Source organism: Anopheles ziemanni, chromosome 3, assembly GCF_943734765.1.
Source record: "Anopheles ziemanni chromosome 3, idAnoZiCoDA_A2_x.2, whole genome shotgun sequence".
Lineage (NCBI taxonomy): Eukaryota > Metazoa > Arthropoda > Insecta > Diptera > Culicidae > Anopheles > Anopheles ziemanni.
The window spans coordinates 32,732,670-32,750,952 of NC_080706.1; the positions used below are offsets into that span (position 1 = coordinate 32,732,670).

An 18,283-nucleotide genomic window follows, 5' to 3' on the forward strand; every position below is an offset into this window, starting at 1 on the left:
ACATCCATTATTTGAAACTATTTCCTCTCTAGACGATCTACTCATGGTACTGAATCGTTTTCATGTCTTCCGATGCAACGAATAAAATAAACAGCGATCGGTATGTGATTTCTCGCCATCTTAATAGAAAGATGGGTAATGTCGAACCCGCTGAATAATTTACTTTAATACCCTCCTCGACTTGTGAGGAGAATTTCTAAAGCAAATTGAAGTATTGAATTCTAGGTACAATATTGCACAAGTGTCTACACCGGATTTGATGAGGTAGTACATGCAAACGGTTCTAGCGAGTGCGTACATCCATTATTATGAAACTACTTTCTCTCGAGTCGTACCTGCTCATGGTTCCGCATCGATTCCATGTCTTCCGATGCTGCGAATACACAGCGATCGGTACGTGGTTTCTCGCCATCTTGGGAAATAGATCCTCCGGGAACTGCGGAATGTAAGATAGTAAAAAAAAAACAGATAAAACAGTGAGCTTAAGCGTTTGGAAATCGATATCAGTGCGAAGGCGCGCACGTGCAGAAACCACACACGCCATCGATACTTACCAAGTAATCCACCAGCAATTAAGATATCGAATAATACTTCACCGTAGCGACGATAGTCGAGTTTATTACCAGCGCTATCAAGGTACTTGGAAATTTGCTCTAGATCTTCAGCTGCTTCGAGACCTGCAATGACCGCGTCACGGAATCCCGTGGGGTCATTCTTCTCTCTTTCATCTGGAGGGAAGAAAAGGATAAAGAAGAAATTGATAATACGAACCAACAATACATGGTTGTTGAACTACGACCTAAGGAGAGCTGTAGCCAGGCTGCGTGTTACGGCAAATGGTGGATAAAATTCATCTGCATAACATAGCTAAGCCGAAGCCAATATTAATCTCACAGCTTTTATTAATTGAGTACTGAATGATGAGAAATTCATCAAACCTGTACGGGATAACTGTGTATTGTTATTTTATGTGGTAAATTACAATCAATTGGAACAAATTTTGACAAAATCGAGTTGTATATTCGAATCTGTAGCTGCAAGCTGCGTGTTACGGCAAATGGTAAATATGATTCATTTGTGTAACATAGCGAAAGCCGAAGCCAAATTAATCTCACAGTTTTTACTACTTGAGCACAAACTTATGAGAAATTCATCAAATCTGTACGGGATATAACTGTGAACACTAAGTATTCAAGATGATAAATGTTCAAAGTGCATTTGAATTGACATTTGTATTGATTGAAATATTGCAAAAACTACTTCCAGCAATAACTTATAAAAAAAAACAAAAAGGGATGTTATTATCAGCCAAATCGTTAGTTGGCAAATAATTTCATGCACTTTCTTGATAAACTTACCCCTTTTCCTGGTCTTGATGCGTTGACCTGATAGTACTGGTCTTTCGGCTTTCTGACTCATACAACAAATTACTGTAAATGGAAAATGTAAAGTAAAAAAAGATTCATCAATAACGCATGCGACAGCCAGGAGCAACATTGTTTAATTTTAGTAGTATTAATCTTATTATTTACACAAAACAGTAATACAGTGTCTTAAGAAAATAATACTCTAATGTACTCCCTTCTTTCTTTGAAGTTCATGTATGCATTGCCATTAGACATCCTTCTTTATTTTTTCCCCAGTTTTAATTCCTCTGCTATCATAATCTAAATAGATCCAAACTATGCATCCTCCCTGTAATTGTCTCCTACTCCTAGTCAATTTTAGAACTATTATTTTAAATCATTATTATTGAAAAATATTCCTTAAATAATCGATACAATAATACCACAATCTTCAATGAATAAATAAAATCGATTTCATGGAATCGTAAAAATTTCATTTTGAAATTTTATATAATTTGTTAGATAACTAACACACAACAAGAGACAAATAAATATTGAAGATAGAGCTGCTGGCAAGCGCGATTCATACAAACTGCACCAGGGGTTCTCGTTCCCATGACCCAATTTCAACGCAATTCAACCGACCATCATAAGCAGGCCATGAACGAAGGAACATCGCAGATCGTCGTCGTCCTTGGTGGTCTCACGATAGTACCTTTCAAGCGCAAATCGGGACGGGACGCGGCACGAACCGTAGGGAGGGTGACGTGCAAGTACTGCGCGGTACGAAGGCAACCCCCATTGCTTTCCTTCTTCGCAAAAAAAAAAAAAGTTTACCGTCTGATCGATAAATTGAACTCTCTGTCTCCAGAAGAACAAAGAGTAAACCTTTACCCCAACCCACATCGTTCCCAGTCCCGGGCGCAACGGGCGAGATAAGAGGGTAGGACAAAGAGACTTAGCCTTAGAGGGAACAGTTTGTAACAGAAAAAAGAAATAATAAGAAATGTATTTACTATCGCCAACCGTCGGCTCGCTCCCCTCTTCAGGCTGGAGGATGGCAAGCCGATGGGAAGTCAATGCGTAATGAACGCATCAACGACCCGTCAAAAACAAGATAGTGCAGCGCGAATTGATCTCGAAGAACGGAATGATGTGTGTCTTACCGATTTCTGTTTGTTCGACCACGAAAAACAATTTTCAATTTCACTTCCCACCGACGACTGACGTGGCTTTGTTTTACTTGGATTGCTCGTATGTATGATAACTGATCTGAAAAAGCAATATTTATAGAAAGATTGTAGGCACATATGGCATCAGCAGATAAAAGGGAGCGACACACGTCGGAAAAGTGAGGTGTGTGACTAGGGTTTGAAAAACGCAAGCCCAATCTGCTGCTTGCGCGAAGGAAGAACATACGTACTATTTAAACTTAAGACACTGTATTCTAGCGACCTTTCGATCGTAGTATAAAATTGGTTTGTCATTCGGTTGGTAAGGTAAATGAGGGACAAACACTGTTATTTATCCGAAAATAATCCCCAGCAAAAACAATCAAACATGAAGGACAGTCACGGGGAGCTGCTGGCGACTCCTTTAACGCAGTACAACGGGAGCACAAACAGGCGAAAAGATGTTAAGTAAAAAATGGGACGATAAAGATCGGATGCGTGAAGATGAAATGACAACTTAGCGCTTATAATATGTACATGAAATAAATACGTTAGGAAACTAAATAAACATAAAGAGAAAAGAAAGAAAATCAGGCTTACTTATTTACTGGTTTTCCGCAAAAATGAAGACGTCGGTCCGATCTATCCAATCACAAAAGGGAGTGTTGTGGTGTGTATAAAAAAAAACAATATGCAAAAAAACAAAATCAAAACTGGAACTAGCTCGGCTTTCCTCTTCCACACACACGCAAACACACACAACCAACACGGAAACGTATGAAAATACTAAATAGTTTTTCCGGCAAAGAAAGATTGGTTGAGGGGCGGGGCTGGGCTTTTTTGGTTTTTATCAATGAAGATTTTATCACAATTTGTGTCAGCGGTGCGCGGTGGTGATGGTGATGGTGACGGTAGTGTTGTGTAGTGGTGGTGATGAAAATGGAAATGAATACTTGACCGGAAAGAAAAAGAAAATAAAAATAAAGATACACGATAAAAATAATTCCCTTTTCAGTATTATTTTTGCTTTTACTAAATTTAATAGTTTAAAAGTTACCAAAAGTATGCGTCAGACATTAAATATCTCAAGTACATATTTAATCTGGACGCAACACTAGTCAACGCCGGCCGAACCATCAAACCTGGTGTCGTCCCCAGTGCGTCCGCCCTTCCTGCGTTTAACCAGTTCATAACCAGTTCTCGTGACTCCCTCTTTTCAAGTCTTGTATAGTGCTACATTGAAGGCGCATCTTTTATAGCATCACCAACCAACTACTCCACCGTTCATATTCGCTAGCGGCACTTGCCTGAACTAGCCGACGTAATGTCCAAAGCCACACAACCGTTCTCAGTTCATCTAACTGTTTCTTCAATCAATTCAACGAATAGGTGGTGCTCCTCTTGCACACTATACGCTGCCTGAGGAAATGCATGATGGCGGCGATTTACACACCGCTTCTCGAGTGCATAGTTAAATAGCTACACGTGAGCATCATGACCTCACTAAAGGGAACAGATACGTTTGATAGTACATCAAAAAAGAAACCTTCACACGTTGCCAAAAAACTATCCGAAACGGAAGCGTTAGTTTCCCACGATTCACGTTCACATGCTAATCACTTGAGGAAGCAAAGAAGGTAATCAACCCAAACAAAAGCATCAGTGAAAGTATCAAAAACTAGACGAAAACTTCAATCTAAAATTAAGAAAACTTTTGGTATGACATACCGCGAAGATTCCCGATGGCGACGACATTCCTATCAATGCGACACGATTACATCCTACCCCGAGAAAAAGATAGGTTAGGATTACTAGCGCAAAGCGACGACGGGGTACGAAAAATCCCATCATTGCTCCTGAACAAAATGAAATCTTGCTAAACTACAATTACTGGATAAGATGAACGGGATTTCGTTCATTTCCTATGATCGCAGTGCACATGGGAACAAATTAGCGAGGTCTAATGATGATTAAAGGTCGCTTCAATGAAAGAAAAAAAAACCATGCGTGTCAGGGCTGATGGGAGAAACGCCATTTCACGCCTCGGGGGAACTCTTCGCCCGAACGGGAGGAACTTTCGAGTCGAACGGCAATGAAAAAAGCAAAGTTAATCCCCATTTTCTTTGTGTTCGCGTAGAACAGACGGTAAAACGGGATTATTAGTCATTAAAAGTAGCTTCGCAAACGTACCAGACTGGTAAAGGGTTTCACTTGCCAAAAAGCCCGTATAGGGCAAAAAAAAAATGTCACAAAAAACCGCACATTAATCCACAAATTGTTACGTGTGTTAAAGATCCCAAAGAAACACTGCCCCTTCTATCGTTTGATTTTGTGCCAAGCTTGAGCAATACCCTGAGCAATTACTTACAAATTTAAGGTATTTCGCGGAGCACTTTACTGAACACAACGTTTCACCACACGCGCTGCTGACTAATGAACGAGCAAGTACCGCTTTTCTGCCAACATGGCCGAATCGGGATTCGGAAGATTCGAAGATTCGATCCCTAGACGGATTCCAAAGATTCGAATCCCATTTGAGGCCGAAAATATACGGCGCGCGTCCGACGCGTCCGTGTCCCGAATGTTATCTACAATCTGTCAAACTGACATCTTCTAGGTCACTTTCGGCACGCGCTAGCCGACGCGCCTGCCTGGACGCAGAGTTGCTTCGAGCAAGCAACTCTGCGTTCCACGCGCTAGCGCGTCCGATGACGTTTCAATATAAAGGTTCAGTTATAATTAGTTCGTTGAGTGGATGTTGTTTAAACACACACATTACACCTGCCACGCTAAGAAAGAATGAGTTTTTTACCGACGCGCGTTCAAAATAGCGGGTGGTTAGCTAGACGATGCGCGTCCCACGCAGGTAAATGACAATTCGTTAAACGTCAATTAGACCCCATTTTGACTGATGTTCGATAACATTCGGGACGCGGACGCGTCGGACGCGCGCCGTCTATGAGCGGCCTGACGGATTCTAAAGATTCGAATCCCATCTGACAGATTCTAAAGATTTGATTCGATTGGGATTCGAATCAGATTTGATTTGTTTGGGACTCGATTTGATTCGATTCTGACTTGATCCTAAACTGTTTGAATCGACTCTCAATGATTTGAGTCGAATTAGTTACATAACTAGTCGATCTAGAGACAATGTAATTGATTTAAGTTTACTCAAATCGAACGCTGGGTAGAATGTCCAATGGACATAGATTGAGTTTTTTGCGCGATTTGCAAGTTTGGCTCTAGAAAAATTCCTAGAACCTATTTTTTACAAAGAAATACAGTAGAATGTCCATTATCCGAGTTGTTCTACCCAACCAAACCCATTTCATCAGGACCAGACCCTCGTTTTTGAAACATAAAAAATGCTACTCTTCTTGGAATAAACTCGGGTAAATAAGTTAGTCTGCATATTCCCAAAAAGGACTAGATTGTTCGTGTTGTTTGAATACAATCAGAAGAATAATGTCAACTATATTGATATTCTGATGTAAATCATTCATTGAATTAAACAGATCATATAAAAAACCGGCTTTAGATAAGCATGTATGATATGACGGATTGGGATTCGGATTCGGAGATCCGGATCTCATAATGGATTTGAATCGAAAGATTCGCCATCACTAACCGCTCCCCATCACTAACCGCTTTGCTGCAAAGCGGAAGATGATCGACTGTTCTGGTTTTGAAAATATATTGCGTTGTTTTATTAGCCCTGTTTGGCTTTGACGTTTCGTTCATCGTGCTTTCAAATGCTTGAAAAAAAATTATACCGAACTATTTGCTCACAATGTAACGCTTTTTTGACAGTTTTAAAGTGTTTATTCACTCGCATTCGTAAAATGAACCAGTTCATTCGATTAAAATTTTGACAGATCGGCGGGTTGTTTTTATTCTGCAAAATGGCATCTTTCGTCGCTGCGAGTCGAGCAGCTCTTAAATTTCTCCAGGTATTTCTACAATTAATTCCATTGTGGATGACATTACTCACCGTGTTAGAACCGTCTCTTTAAAGCTACCATCGAGTGGACTCCTTGCGCCGTGCCTGCAAAATGCGGCCATCCTCAACCAGCCGCAGGTCCGGCACCGGCGTACAAAACATTGGGATCCAAAGTGGAAACGATTGCGTAAAGCAAAGGTCGTTAAGATCGATATTCCAAACTTGAACGAAAAAGCCGAGGATCTATCGCAGGAGCAGATGAAGACCCGCATGAAGGAGCGAGGCATCATGCCACCCCGTCCGTGGCTCGAACGCCCGTTCTACATCAGCTGCACCGGTGGTGTTTTCGAACCGTACGTTCCGCCAGAGGGCGATGGGCGTATGTCATTGGTTTCACGCGAAGGCGCCAAGCAGAAGATCGAACAGCTGGAAAAGAAAACCAAATCTATGATGGCCATTCGCAAGATCCGCAGCTACGATGAAGATTTCGAACCACCGGAGTTCGCTACATTGGCCCAGGATCTCTACATACAGGCACACCGGACGTTGTGCGAAAAGAACAAGTACAAGCTGCGCGAAATCGTTACCGAGCGAGCCTATCCGGAGCTGATGCACAACGTGGCGGACAAGACGATCCATTGGCAGTTTTTGAAATCACTTGAACCACCGCGAGTCGTCCATGCACGCTGCACGGATGTGATTACGAAGGAAAACATCTTTGCTCAGGTGACGGTACGGTTCCATAGTCAGCAAACGCTGGCTATCTACGATCGCTTCGGTCGGCTGATGCATGGTAGCGAAACATTGGCCAAGGATTGCCTGGAGTATGTGGTGTTCGAGAAACATCTGGCCAACGAGTATGGTGTCTGGAGGCTGCACGAAAAGATCGTACCGGACTGGATGCCACCAAAGGCGCCAGCATTTATCACCTACCGGGTGGATGACGAGCCGGCGCCGGTGGAAACAGTGGCTGAAGAAACTAAAGAAGCCGTGCCGGTCAATGAAAGTCCCAAAGCAGAGGTGGCAGCAACGGCATAAAATACGACGCTGGTTTCGTTACGCATGGTGCATTATTTTTAGTCGTAATAAATACATTTATTGGAAACCTCACCTTCTGCTTTAATTTGCGTGCATAGCGGTTTTCCAAGGTAAAAAGGTAAATTTGAAGCTCTTTTAAATGTACTAAAAGAAAAGTTCAATTTTCTAACCGCGCTGTTTAACGCCAGAAGAACTATTTTTTTTTTTCAAATAACACTTACACCGGTCCGCGACAGCTAAGCGGAAGCGCCAGTTAGAAAATCGCCACACATAGGGCAAAAAGTCTCATAACCCCTTAACGGGGTAGGCCATGACCGCAAAGGCATTACGCCAAGAAGAAGAAGAACACTTACACATTACAATTGATTTTATTTAAAGAAACACTTGTACTTACGTCCCAGTTTTGTTCTGTATTTCGACATAACAATGAATAAGAAAAAAAAAACATGACTCGACCCACAAAATCATTATTTTACAAAATTAAATAATTTATTTACTCAAATTACTAATTCAACTATTATATATCAATATCTTTAAAAACGCAACCCACTTCACTTCAGGCGCCCGGAACAGGTATCACGGAATTGTTTAAACCAAAGTTCAATTTCAAATAAGTTAATTTCTAACAATCATCGGACTGGTGTTTCGTTGAACAGGTTTGGGCTTTACTTACCCACACCTATTGCTTTTCCAACAAAGGATTAGTTTTCGGAACTGATGGTTTCCCATCCAAATCATCCAATGCAAAGGGTTAATTATTGTTTGCCTATGCCACACTCTGCCTCATTCAATCGTACCAGGTCAAACGAAACTGCTGCTTCCCTGGTCGAAGTAGACGCTTCGTGCTTGCGCCACGGAAGCACTGATCACAGACGAACCCGACTCGGCCGCTATAGCTCCGCTCGCCCGCCGGTTTCCTTCACGTACCACGTTGGCCAATTCGTTGTGGTTCGCACTTAAAATACCATTGCTTCCCACCACTGCCGTACCCCCACCGACACCTTCATTAGCACTAACGGAGTGGTGCTGGTGGTTGTTGGAGCTACTACTGCTGCTACTGCTAGTGCTACTGTTGGCTGTACTGCCGGAGGTGCTACTCGTGCCGGAGCTGCTGGTGCTCCCACTGGTCCCGGTATTGGATCCACCGTCCCCGTTGGGTATGCTGTAGGGGGCTGTCACCCCACCCGGGTGTCCCCAGTTGGACGGTTTCATCGGTAGGATTTTCGGCTTCGGTGGCAACGGTGGCGGACCCTTTTGGTTCTGGTCGCCAGCTGGTGCCGGTTGACCACCGTCCAGCACCAACGCCAGTGGGGTGGTGGTCACAGTCGCGCTAGTCGATCCAATACCACCGCCGTTCGTTGCCTGGTAGCGCGTACCGGGATGATGGTGATGATGGTAGTGCTGCCCATGCGGATGGTGGTGGGCATGGTGAAGCAGTGAATTATGATGGTGATGGTGATGAGGCGGGTAATGGGTGGGATTAGTGCCACCGGGTGCACCCGTGGGCGTCGCGTGATGATAGTGATGTGGATGTAGCTGACCACCACCACCGTGTGCGGGTGGGGGGGAGCAATCGGGCGAGGTATCGTACGGATGTTCACAGCACCCGGTGTGTGTATCGTCGCCGGGAGGATCCTCGGCTGCGCTAGAATCGGACTGATCATCGGATCGAACGTCGTCCTGGTGGTGCCGGTGATGGATAATGGTGCGTGGAGTAGCGGCCACCGGGGATTGACCCTGGACGGGGGTGGCGTGCGTAAAGACTAGGGTAGTGTCTGTAAGGATATGGAGGGAATGTAAATGTTATTGGATGAAAGAATAATTTTTTCCCGCGAAGGTAGGACGATTTAGTTAAAACGTGCTTTTCTTACGTCTAACGTCTAAGTGACTATGTTGATACTTGGCAATATTGAACCCACTAATTTATGAGCAATTTAAAACAACTTTGAATAAAATACGTATTTAAACTATTCATTCAAAACCCAAAACTTTACACGATTCCTATTTAGCGGACGCATTACAACTGATCAGTCTGACAAAAAAAAAAAACCAGAAAACAATTGAAATAATTTGTGGGCAAGTGTAATATGAAATGTAGATATAAAATTCAAGTTACTAACTAGCGTTAAGGGAAAGAGACAAACAATTCTACCATTCATGCGGGGAATTTCTACTGGATATTGTATACGGAGAGAGAATGGAAAATAAGTTGGGAAAGCGCAACACAAAAAACTGGAATCAAATGGAATGAAAATTAACAACACAAAACAGGTACACAACACACATGACACGGACATAAAGTAAGGATGAATAATAATGCTCTAAACGCACATTGAAATACCGCTTCAGGCAAGGCCGATTGATGTGATTTTTTTTTTTTGTTTTTTTTTTGACGAGGGGAATGGGTTATTTAGAACGTTGGGCGTTTCGGTTGGTGAATCATCACCCTAGGGCAACCTCGATTACGCTCGAGATACTTCCTGTACGGTACCGAAAGTCAAACCATACCAGCGCGCATCAGACAGAAGTAAGGCCAGCGGCCGCCACACGCCAGCCAAGTGATTGTAGAGGAGAGATGGAAAAAAGAACGAATCCCACAGCCGTTAGAACGTACGGGACACATAGGAGAGAAAGGAAAGCACGTGTTAGTGAGGTTAATCGAAAGATTTTGCGCTATATGCGCTTGCTGCTTTGTACATGCGCCTCCATCGCGCCTCTCCATGCGTTTGTTAAGCGTTTCCAACCCGCAGTCGTAGGACTATTCCGCGGTCGTCGTCCTTTACCTACCGGCATAGCTGTTTTCCGACTGCGATTCGCCACCGCGCACACGAAACGGATCGTCAAGGGGAAGCGGCGACGCGTTGCACTGAGTGGAAAGGTTCAGCTGGCTGTCGCTAACAGCCGCGTGGACCGGAGATTCCGGCCCACCGGCTTGCGAGCCACGGGTCTGACCACCCGTAATCGATAACCGAGGCGCCGGTTGGGGTTTGTTGATTTGCTGCAGTGAGCCACCGACGAACTCCGCCGTCGGGGTGGTTGCTTCGGACCGTCGGGCCGGTTTGCTACGCGTCAGCTTACTAGTGGGTCCTGCCTGCGGTGCCAGTACCCCCGAAGGCACCTGACCGTTGGCGGCCGAACCCGGTCCGGTGGGTCCGGTGGTGGATGATGTGAAGTTTTCCTTGTCTTTTAGAAAATCCGGCAGCTCGAAGTTGATTTCCGTGCCCCTTTGGTCCTCCAATCGACTACGTTGAGCACGCTTCAGTCCTTCGAGAAGCTCTAAAACAACATTCAAAATCATTCAAATTAGTAGAATCCATCCAAATGCTTTTTAAATGTAAAAAGCACAACTATCACATACCATCATTCTGCGACCGGGTTGGCATCTGCAGTTTGACGCCCGCCTTCAGCTTTGCAATAATCGGCTTCTTGGTGCCACCGTTCGTCACACTTTCGCCCCCATCTTCCGATCCGCCGGTGGAGCATTTTTTGCTCTTCGCTCCTCGACCGCTCTCCGATGGTGCGTTCGAACCGCGCCGCCGAAACCGATCGCGCCGCGACGACGAGGTGTCCGAGGCGCAATCGACATCCGGTGGGCCCTTGCCGGTCGCCCCGTTGCTCGCCGTCTTCCCGTTCATCAGTTCGTTGAACACCTTGTTCGTGATTTCGTCCAGCGTGTTCAGATCCGGTTGCTGACCACGGTTATGTCCGATGACGGCGTTGGACACCGGTGGTGTTGGCTGTTCCGTTTCCTTGAGCTGCTGCTGCAGTTCGTGCTGGCCCTGCTGCTCCTTGGCCCGTAGATGATTGTGGTTCACATTCAGCGAGTTGTTGTTATTATTGCACGTGGATGGCGCGGTTGCGGTGTTCATCGAACTCCCAAAGAACGATCTACTCTTCCCGCTGGTTGCCAGGGTGTACGAAGGCGGATTGGAGGATGGAACGGCGAACTGATGATGCTGGGAAGCAGACGATTGACTGTTAAGTAATTGCTGTTGCTGCTGTTGGAAGTGGTGTACGATCTGCTGATGTGTGGCCGTATTGATGACTGGTCTTGCCCCGGCCAATGGCCGGCCCAGCTCCGGGTGAATAGTAGCAGCAGTTACGGCGGAATGGTCAGCCGCGCTTCGGATGTACAAACACAATCCATCGACCGCGGTGACTGGTTGGGTCATGTCGAGACCGACGTCTGCCGCATCCGTCACCTTCATCTGATCGAGTTCGTAGTTGTACTTGTGCAGGATTGGCCGCAACACGTCGGCGAGTGGTTTGGTTGCCTTGCTCTTGACCGATATCATCTTGCGGTTCGGTAGGTTCAGCTTGAACACGACTCGCTGGTCAATGTTGACCTCCTTACCGGCGAGGCTTACGGAGGGTCCGTCCAGGTCGAGGGGCTTCGAGCTGCTGGCCAGAAACGCCTCGTACGCGTTGTACACGATGCCACGCTTCTCGAGCAGGCGCTCGACCAGCTCCTTAATCGTTTCATTGGACCGTGTCTGCACGACGGTCGTCGCACCGTTCGACAGAATTACCCGGCATAGCGTGGTACGCGTGTCGTCCGGATCGTATGACTTTCCACCGATGGCGGCATCAAAACTAAAGCAAAAAGCAGACAAGGAAACGATTACAAACTGTTGAAGCATACGGAAACGATATTTAGGAAACAAACCTTGCTAAGGAACTTCGAGAACTATGAATATCACTGGTGGAGTTGGTGGAAAGCAGCTTGAGTGTGTTGCTGCTGCTACTTCCACCTGCTGCACCTGCTGCCCCGTTCGCCGTACCATTCCCACCGTTAGTCGACCCCTTGCCACCGTCCTTCTTGGATGCGTCGGAATCACCTCGATCCTTCGACTTGCAGCGCGTCTTCCGATGCCACGGCAGCAACGACTTGCGCCGTCGATCTTCCGCGTTGCTGAGGGACTTTTTCAGCTTCGTAACACCACCGCTCGCACCCGCACTGCCGCCCGGTACCATCGTGCAGTTTGTGCGCAACATCGGATCGAGCTGATCGCCCGGGTACGGCAACGGATGGCCCTTGGTTTCCGCCTCCTGACACACCCGGTACAGATCGGACTTTATGAACCGCTGGTAGCTGTCAAACTTCATCAGATTGAAGATCTGCTTCTGGGCGGCCGCAAAGAGCGTCGTTTCGGCCTGTGGTAGATGCTCCAGCGCAATGTTGCGCGCGATCGAGTCAACGTTCACCGGATCGCTGCAGCCGGACTCGAGGTGGCGGGCGAAGATTGCCTGTGCCTCGCGGGCCCGATCTTCGCGCTCCGTCAGCTGCCGGTAGCGCTCGCACGCCGTCCAGAAGTAGATGTTTTCGGCGGAAAATTCCTTCTTGAGAAATTCCTACAAACGAAAAAAATTAAAACGCTCCGTTAGTAGTGGCCCTCGATGGGAATCTCTTCCGGTGGCTGATATCTTACCGAGAACGTATGCAATCCGGCCGCATCTTCCAGCAGCTTCTCGAAGGACGTTCCCCACGAGGCCACACCCGTCGGTCCACTGGTGCCGGCACTCTTCCGCCCAGTTTCCGTGCCAGTTCCGTGCATGGCCATACCGGAGTCGACGGCCAGCACGTCTCCACAGCTGCCACCACCGTACGGATTGTAGCCGCTCTTGGTCGAACTGTAATCATCGTCGATCGACTTGGTGTAGACGTCGCTCTCGGACGCGGCCAGCGACGAGGGCCGGCGGGCTGAGCCGTTCGGTGTGCGGTGTTCCGTCGAGCGTGACCGCAACGATGACTGTCCCCAGCGTCGGAACGGCGACGCACTGTGGTTGATTTGTTTTCCCTAGAGCAAGGATAAATGAAAAACAGCGAGATTGCAAATGAGTAATCTAGCATAAACAAAACAAATGGCGGTATTTTTTTTTTTATAATTCTCTGATAACCGTTAAATGGGTCATGAAAGGAAATTCTAGAATATTTTAATTGCGCTCTCTGATAATTGTTTCCCATTGCTTGCGCATGTCTTTTTCTTTCCCCAATATTAATGACTCTCCGTTTCGAGTCATCGAATGCTAAATCTTACATCTTGTTCGGACTCGATGGCAGGTGCCGCGATCACATTGATCTCTGGAACAACGAGCGTCCGGCCTCGGACAGTTCCGGGTGGTTTAGGGCTTTGCCCATCACTACCACCACCACCGCTCGCGTAGATTTCATCCTCCTTGATGAAGCCCATCGTCTTGAAGCCCAAATGATCGTGCGATGTAAGTAACATATTGCTTTCTTCGCTGTTGGTGACACCCTCGCTGGGGTCACTCTGTACCGGTTGATTTAGGGTAACTTCTCCTCCGGGACTAACGGCCGCGCTAGTGGTGCGTTGTAGGCCACCCTTGGGCACGCCAGCGGCGAAAAATCGCTTCCGTTCGACGTCCCGCTGCTGCTGCAGCCGCCGTAAGGTGCTGCCGCTGCGCTGGAACGGCTGATGGAGTGGCGGTAGTGGCGCAGTTCCAGGCGCCTCTCCCCGGCGTACCTGATTGTACATTCACTTTACCGAACCCGTCCAACGGTTCCGGATCGGACGTTCGCGAACGACGATTGCCACCAACGGTCGATCGCATCACAGGAAAAACATGGTACAGCCCTCGCAATGAATCACATTGGCAAAGTCTTTCGCTTTACGTTAACTATTTTCACTGTTATTAGCTTGCTTACTCTACAACGCCACACGCGACAAAAAAAAACGCTCGTAATTGCCTATAGGAAATAATTTATCAGCTTAAATTTTTATCGTTGAAAAATCAAAAACTCCCAGCATCAACAAATTGTTAACTTGTTAACTCTCCATCGACACACGCAACAAAAACCGCCTGTAATTGCCTATAAGAAATTCTTTATCAGCTTAAAGATTTTATCGCTGAGAAACCAAAAATTTCCAGCATCAACATCAAATTGTTAGCTTGTTAACTCTACATCGACACACGCAACAAAAACACCCTGTAATTGCGTATAAGAAATTGGCTATCAGCTTAAATTTTTATCGTTGAGAAACCAAAAAATTCCAGCAGCAACAAATTTCACTTGGAAGATATGAGTTTTCGAAAATATTTCCCATGATTTACCAATCGACTAGCAAAGAAGCATGGTTTTACATTTTTTATACGAATGTTAAAATTGGAATTGAACCAGAAATGATTACAATTGTTGTGCTGTTGCCAGAAAGCAACGTCAAATCGATTTTCAGACCTTTCTCCCCTTCTAGTAAAAGTTGCTTCTTGCAAAAACAGAAACTATCTTCCACGAAAGTACAAAATGCATCGTTAAAATAAAGCCTTTTCGATAATTCGTCTGCCATTTTATTTCGGATTAAATTTCTTTTGGCAGATTGATTGACCGACCGGAGCTTGTGACAACGGACACGGAAGAGAAGTATTTTTGTAGGTGCACACAATCGTCCAGCATGGACATACTTATTGAATGCATCCGAAAGGGATGTCCTCGAACACAAAAAAGAGATCATCAAAGAGCGTGGTGGTAAAGACAACATACTGTTTTTGTCCACCTTAGCGATCATCTCGATCACACGCTTGAGATCGATCGGTGATATAAATATATTTTATTTCATTTAATTTCACATCAAACTTTAAAACGACCACGGAAAACGCAGCATGTGGACGGGATGCGATTTTTTTTATCGATGCGCTGTCCTTCCTTTTATTATAAGTTTTTTTTGTATCGCACCGCTTATGGAGCATTTTATGAGCGTGGATAAACCCCAACGACGTATGGAACCGATCTGCTGACAGGCGGTAATCACCTTCCACGGGCTCAAACATTTCGACAGCCACCGTAAAAACCGTACGCTTTATGTAGCTGCCCGTTGACTTGAAGTTGGAATGGGAAAGGCGGGATTTTGGAACGTTTTAAAATGTGTGAAATACTACCCGTTAATCGGTTTTCGAACCGAAAGGAAAAGATTCACCGAATCGTGTCAATTATGCTCGACGACATCGAGGTTCCCCGCGTTGTCACCCTGGGGGACCGGTAATTGCTTTCACCTAAAAGATCCTCTGCCCCAATAGGGAGGGGGTGGAGGACGGTCGAACATTTTCTTTTCTGTTTTCAATTCATTCGCACCGGTTTCTTTGGCCAGAACCGTAATCTGGTGCTTCTTAATGAACTCTCTACAGATCTTCACAGAGGCAGTTGACGAAATGGAACAAAATGGGTTCTCATCTTCTCCCTCAACCAACTGCCGATGACGTCTTCCTCCCGGACACTAATCTATTGCAACCAAAGGCAAAGCTATCAGGCAGCTTTACGATCGGCGATCGAAGATGATCATCGACAAACAAAAACAACCGACTGTTTTTGAATAGCAAGACGTAAGTAGCCTCCGGCATGATCGACGTTTTGCAGCCAATTTTCCACAGCTCAACCCCAGCCGGGTTTCAGTTTCCCTCGGTAAAACTATAATATTTTGACAGTAGTTCAAGCAATGGGTAGTTTCGAACGAAATCGGAGCCTTCACGTCTGCCATGTTCTGAATGGCACAGAGAACGAAGTTGTTCGTTATCAGTGTATTAGCAGGATGTTTAACAAACTCTCAGTCCATTTCCATAACGGTGCAGATGAAAAGAGCCTTTACTTTTTGTTTGCTTTATATGTCATCAGTTGTGATAACGTTCCATCTAGCAGCAAGGTTGCGCGTTTGCGGTGATTATTGGAGTTAACTAAAAGATTTATTTTTAGATGGACTGCTACAGTCATCGTCACATGTCTGTATGCATCATCAAGTGCTCGGTTGAATCATGCACAATTTTCAAGTTTACAAACAAGTTAGTGAGTCTTTGTTTTGCTTAGACGATTGACGTCGAACGTTTTATGTTTTCTCCTTTACAGGGTCCGTTGAGGCGAACAAAGAAATGGCAAAAATATTGGTTTGAAATAAAAAACCGCTTTAGAATAGTCTGTCTATATTGTATTCATAATACAACATATTTTATGAAATTTTCAAACCAACCAATGCATTATTCCAAACAGTTTTAAACTAAACCGTTTTTGGTTTATTCCATTCGCATACAAGCGATCGAAAGTAACTACGCAGAAGAACCCCCGAAAAAGATGATAATATTGTTCAAATAAACATATAATCCCGAAGCACTCCACCACCGTACGGTGTTTTTGTCTCTTCAATCATCTTCGCTAAGAAACGCTCAAGAATAGAAGCAAGATGGGCAGCAAAACAACCCACCGAGGCGACGCCACCAAATGATGGCAACCATTTGGAGGTTGTTTTTGTAAATCTTGATGGACGGAGAAGGTTTGATGGACGAGAGAGATTCCGTCCGCTTCCTTCCGGACGGTCGGAAGCAGCGTGTTGTTTCTTCCAAAAATAAAACTGAAGCCAACGCAACGGCGTTCGTCACGTTTCCCTCCGATGCTCGAAAGATGCATCGTACACGTGGCAACTACTTACCATATTCCCCTGGATAATCCCATGGAAATCTTATGTTTGCTCCAACCAGCGGGCGCGAAACGTCGGATGGATAATGCACCCCCGGTTGCCCTCTTCCCGTGGAATCGTTTATTTTCGTTTTGAATGCTAATTTTGTGTCGTATAGAAACGGTAGGAATACTTCGCCCTCTTAGCAGGACTGTTACGTATGCGTTTCTTCCATTCATCTTCACCAACAAACCCAAACATCAGTCCATATAGTGGCATAATTAAAACATCTTTCATCTAGCCGTATGCAATCTTATGCATGCGGCATTAAAACGAACAAAAAGACGATAGCAATGGGAAGCGGTTAAGGTACTTTCCTGTGTTCCAATCGCTGTTACTGCAGGCATAACAAAGGAAGAAAGTTGTCATACTTCCCCACCGACTGTTTTCCTTTTCTCGCACAAAACAATGGCCATAAAAATGTAGTTCGCCGCACAGAGTCGCTTTCTTCTTAAGCGTAACAGTTACAGTGGTACATATTCAAATTGTACTTATGAACCACATAAAAAAAATAGGCACCGGCAGAACGGTAGGAAGGAAAACATTGGACTACCAGCCAGAAGCTGCCGTCAATGCACGACGTTACGAAACATAAAACATTACCATAACGGATTTGCCGGATTTTCGGTGCCGGGTTGCGTCGGTTCCCGCTGTTTATTATAGTTTCAATTATTATCATTTGAAGTAACTTGACGTTTGAGGAGTGCGCATTAGGCAAATGGCCACATGGTAGTTGGAAAAACAGAAGTTTCTCCACTTGACAAATGCGTTTAGTTTAGCTCCGCTTGAAAAGCAATGCCGCACTCGAGCTTTAGTTGGTCTCTATCGTAAAAAATTGCGTAAATAAGTGGAAGAAAATTGAAAAAGTAAAGAAAAAGAAGAGAAAGCCAGCAGTAAACTGAGGTAGTTTTGAGTATCATAGTCTATAATTTTTTTTTGTCTTAAAGAAAAACATACGTTCACAATGGCATTACAAATGATGCCCGAGTTCAATAGCATGGATATGCGGTACGATCTACCAGATCGGGTAAAGTGCATGCAAATCATTCTGTCTTCCTTTCGAACGGCAGTAACCATTGAACCCACAATCTAAACATGCTGCAAAATTTGTGCGACGCCAGCAACTGCAACTGAAACCGACGAGACATGGTTTTCAATGAACCAATGAAGACGACTCCCTTCGTACCTCCCGGGCGGGGGCAACTATTCCACTCGAATGCATCACAGCATAGCACCCAAATCATCTCAACGGAGGGAGAGGACGCTAATAAAACCAATTTGTCCATTCGCCGTCCAACGTTCAGCATCGTATGCATTTCGTCCGTT

General features: G+C 45.3%; 3 protein-coding genes across 7 annotated transcripts in view; 1 reads left to right on the plus strand and 2 right to left on the minus strand.

The window, feature by feature from the left end:
• The window catches only part of LOC131288370 (protein krasavietz), a 340,776-nt gene extending 335,822 nt beyond the window's left edge, over positions 1-4,954 (minus strand). The window contains exons 1-6 of one of the 5 annotated variants that reach the window (XM_058317496.1): positions 4,887-4,947; positions 3,306-3,470; positions 3,119-3,160; positions 1,359-1,430; positions 555-728; positions 336-436 (exon numbers count right to left, since the gene is read on the minus strand). In XM_058317496.1, the coding sequence (XP_058173479.1) occupies positions 336-436; positions 555-728; positions 1,359-1,419 (336 nt within the window). In that variant the 5' untranslated portion in view covers positions 1,420-1,430; positions 3,119-3,160; positions 3,306-3,470; positions 4,887-4,947. Of the gene's footprint in view, positions 1-335; positions 437-554; positions 729-1,358; positions 1,431-2,512; positions 2,619-3,118; positions 3,265-3,305; positions 3,471-4,886 lie in introns of those variants that run through there. The other 4 variants (XM_058317494.1, XM_058317497.1, XM_058317498.1 and 1 more) reach the window with 4 other exon arrangements.
• Positions 4,955-6,400: 1,446 nt separating this feature from the next.
• On the plus strand, positions 6,401-7,569 carry LOC131287085 (large ribosomal subunit protein mL45). The gene is made up of 2 exons (XM_058316102.1): positions 6,401-6,471; positions 6,537-7,569. Exons 1-2 carry the CDS (start codon positions 6,424-6,426, stop codon positions 7,497-7,499), a joined length of 1,011 nt encoding a protein of 336 aa, XP_058172085.1. The 5' UTR covers positions 6,401-6,423; the 3' UTR covers positions 7,500-7,569.
• Positions 7,570-8,300: 731 nt separating this feature from the next.
• Positions 8,301-18,283, minus strand: part of LOC131289608 (regulator of G-protein signaling loco) — a 43,401-nt gene continuing 33,418 nt past the window's right edge. The window contains exons 3-7 of the mRNA XM_058318901.1: positions 12,929-13,297; positions 12,166-12,851; positions 10,858-12,092; positions 10,287-10,775; positions 8,301-9,274 (exon numbers count right to left, since the gene is read on the minus strand). Of these exons, the coding sequence (XP_058174884.1) occupies positions 8,301-9,274; positions 10,287-10,775; positions 10,858-12,092; positions 12,166-12,851; positions 12,929-13,297 (3,753 nt within the window). The remainder of the gene's footprint in view (positions 9,275-10,286; positions 10,776-10,857; positions 12,093-12,165; positions 12,852-12,928; positions 13,298-18,283) is intronic.